At 36.8% G+C, this 1,496-nt stretch overlaps 1 protein-coding gene across 3 annotated transcripts in view; it reads left to right on the plus strand.

The window, feature by feature from the left end:
• The window catches only part of LOC106881506 (formin-like protein 3), a 78,721-nt gene that overhangs the window by 58,761 nt on the left and 18,464 nt on the right, over positions 1-1,496 (plus strand). For all 3 annotated transcript variants that reach the window (XM_052970744.1, XM_014931916.2, XM_014931918.2), the window contains exon 15: positions 592-722. In XM_052970744.1, the coding sequence (XP_052826704.1) occupies positions 592-722 (131 nt within the window). The remainder of the gene's footprint in view (positions 1-591; positions 723-1,496) is intronic.

The raw sequence follows: 1,496 nt of genomic DNA on the forward strand, positions 1-1,496 counted from the left end.
ATGCATGTGTGTATATATAAATATTATTTACAAAATAACAAGATGGAATGAACAGGCTTTGAAATGCATATTATGAGATTATTACCCAGATAATATTAAACACACACACACACACACACACACACACACACACACACACACAAGCATTGTTTTGTTAAATAAGGTAAGCCCTCTAACACTCTAATCCTGCAGTCAGTCTCATTGCAATTGATATTGCTGGCCAGCAGGAGAAGGCAGTACCATCATAGCTGCATTATAGGCTGCTGGGCAAATCAGTGCACTGGGCCCTATAGTATTTATTGACAACAAACCACTGTATACATAGATTTGAATTCGTCTCCTAGACTCATGGAGCCACACTTGCAGTTGTTCAGTGTGTCTATGCCTCAAAATGGCATTGTGAGCAGGAGATACATTTTGCTGAGCAACCCTATCTCCACTACATATACATATTAAGGCTCACTTTAACCCGACACATGTAAGATTCTGAATCTGTTTGCAATATTTTAATTTCTTTTCTTCCCTTCATACAAAAATCTGTCATTCTTTTACGCTTCCATTTACTATTTAATCTGATACATTCCATTTCAGCTCCTCCACCAGTACCACCAATCAGGGAGAATAACTCTAATTACTCATCCAAAAGAAAATTTGAACCGAAAGTTAATTTACCAGTCTTGAACTGGCTCCCATTGAACAATGTTCGAAAAACAATTTTTGAAGTAAGTCCTTTGAAGAACATAAACCTCTTTCATCTTCTCATGTTCAATTATTATATTAGTTAGTTGATACACAGAACAGATTGAATGATCTGAAAATTATAACATTGTTGTTATATGGAAATGAAAAATGGCTTTTAGCTACTTAAATTATTAAAAAATTACTATTTGTAAATCTCACAATGAGAGATATTCAGTACTTTGGAGTAAAGATTGTTTGCCAACATAACATAGCAGTCCTGGTTTAGGATGAATGTTGCTGTAATTTAACCCCAGGAGACATCATCTCCAGCCGGCTATATGACATGATTTATATAAATCCAGACCCTGTTCCACACACTTCTATACATAGATATTGTTTTGAGCTGAGTTGGGGTGCTAGATTCCCTTGTTCGAAAATATAAGGACACAGGTCGTGTCATATAGCTAGCTGGAGACGATGTCTCCCAGAGCTAAATTACAGCAACATTCATCCTAAACCAGGACTGCCATGTTATGTTGGCAAACAATCTTTACTTAGATTATATTTTAGTGTTTTAAATTATAAAAGGTAACTTGCAGGTGTGGCAGCATGGTGAGAAATTTGCTTCCTAATCACATGGTTCAGGTTTCAGTTCCACTATGTAGCAACTAGGGCAAGTGTCTTCTATTTTAGCCTCAGGCTGACCAATGCCTTGTGAGTAGATTTAGAAGATGGAAACTGAAAGAAGCCTGTTGTGCATGTGTGTATGTGTAGACACAAGTGTGACTGTGTGGTAAGAAACTTCTTTCCCAACT

This window comes from Octopus bimaculoides, chromosome 1, assembly GCF_001194135.2.
Source record: "Octopus bimaculoides isolate UCB-OBI-ISO-001 chromosome 1, ASM119413v2, whole genome shotgun sequence".
NCBI classification, from domain to species: Eukaryota; Metazoa; Mollusca; class Cephalopoda; order Octopoda; family Octopodidae; genus Octopus; species Octopus bimaculoides.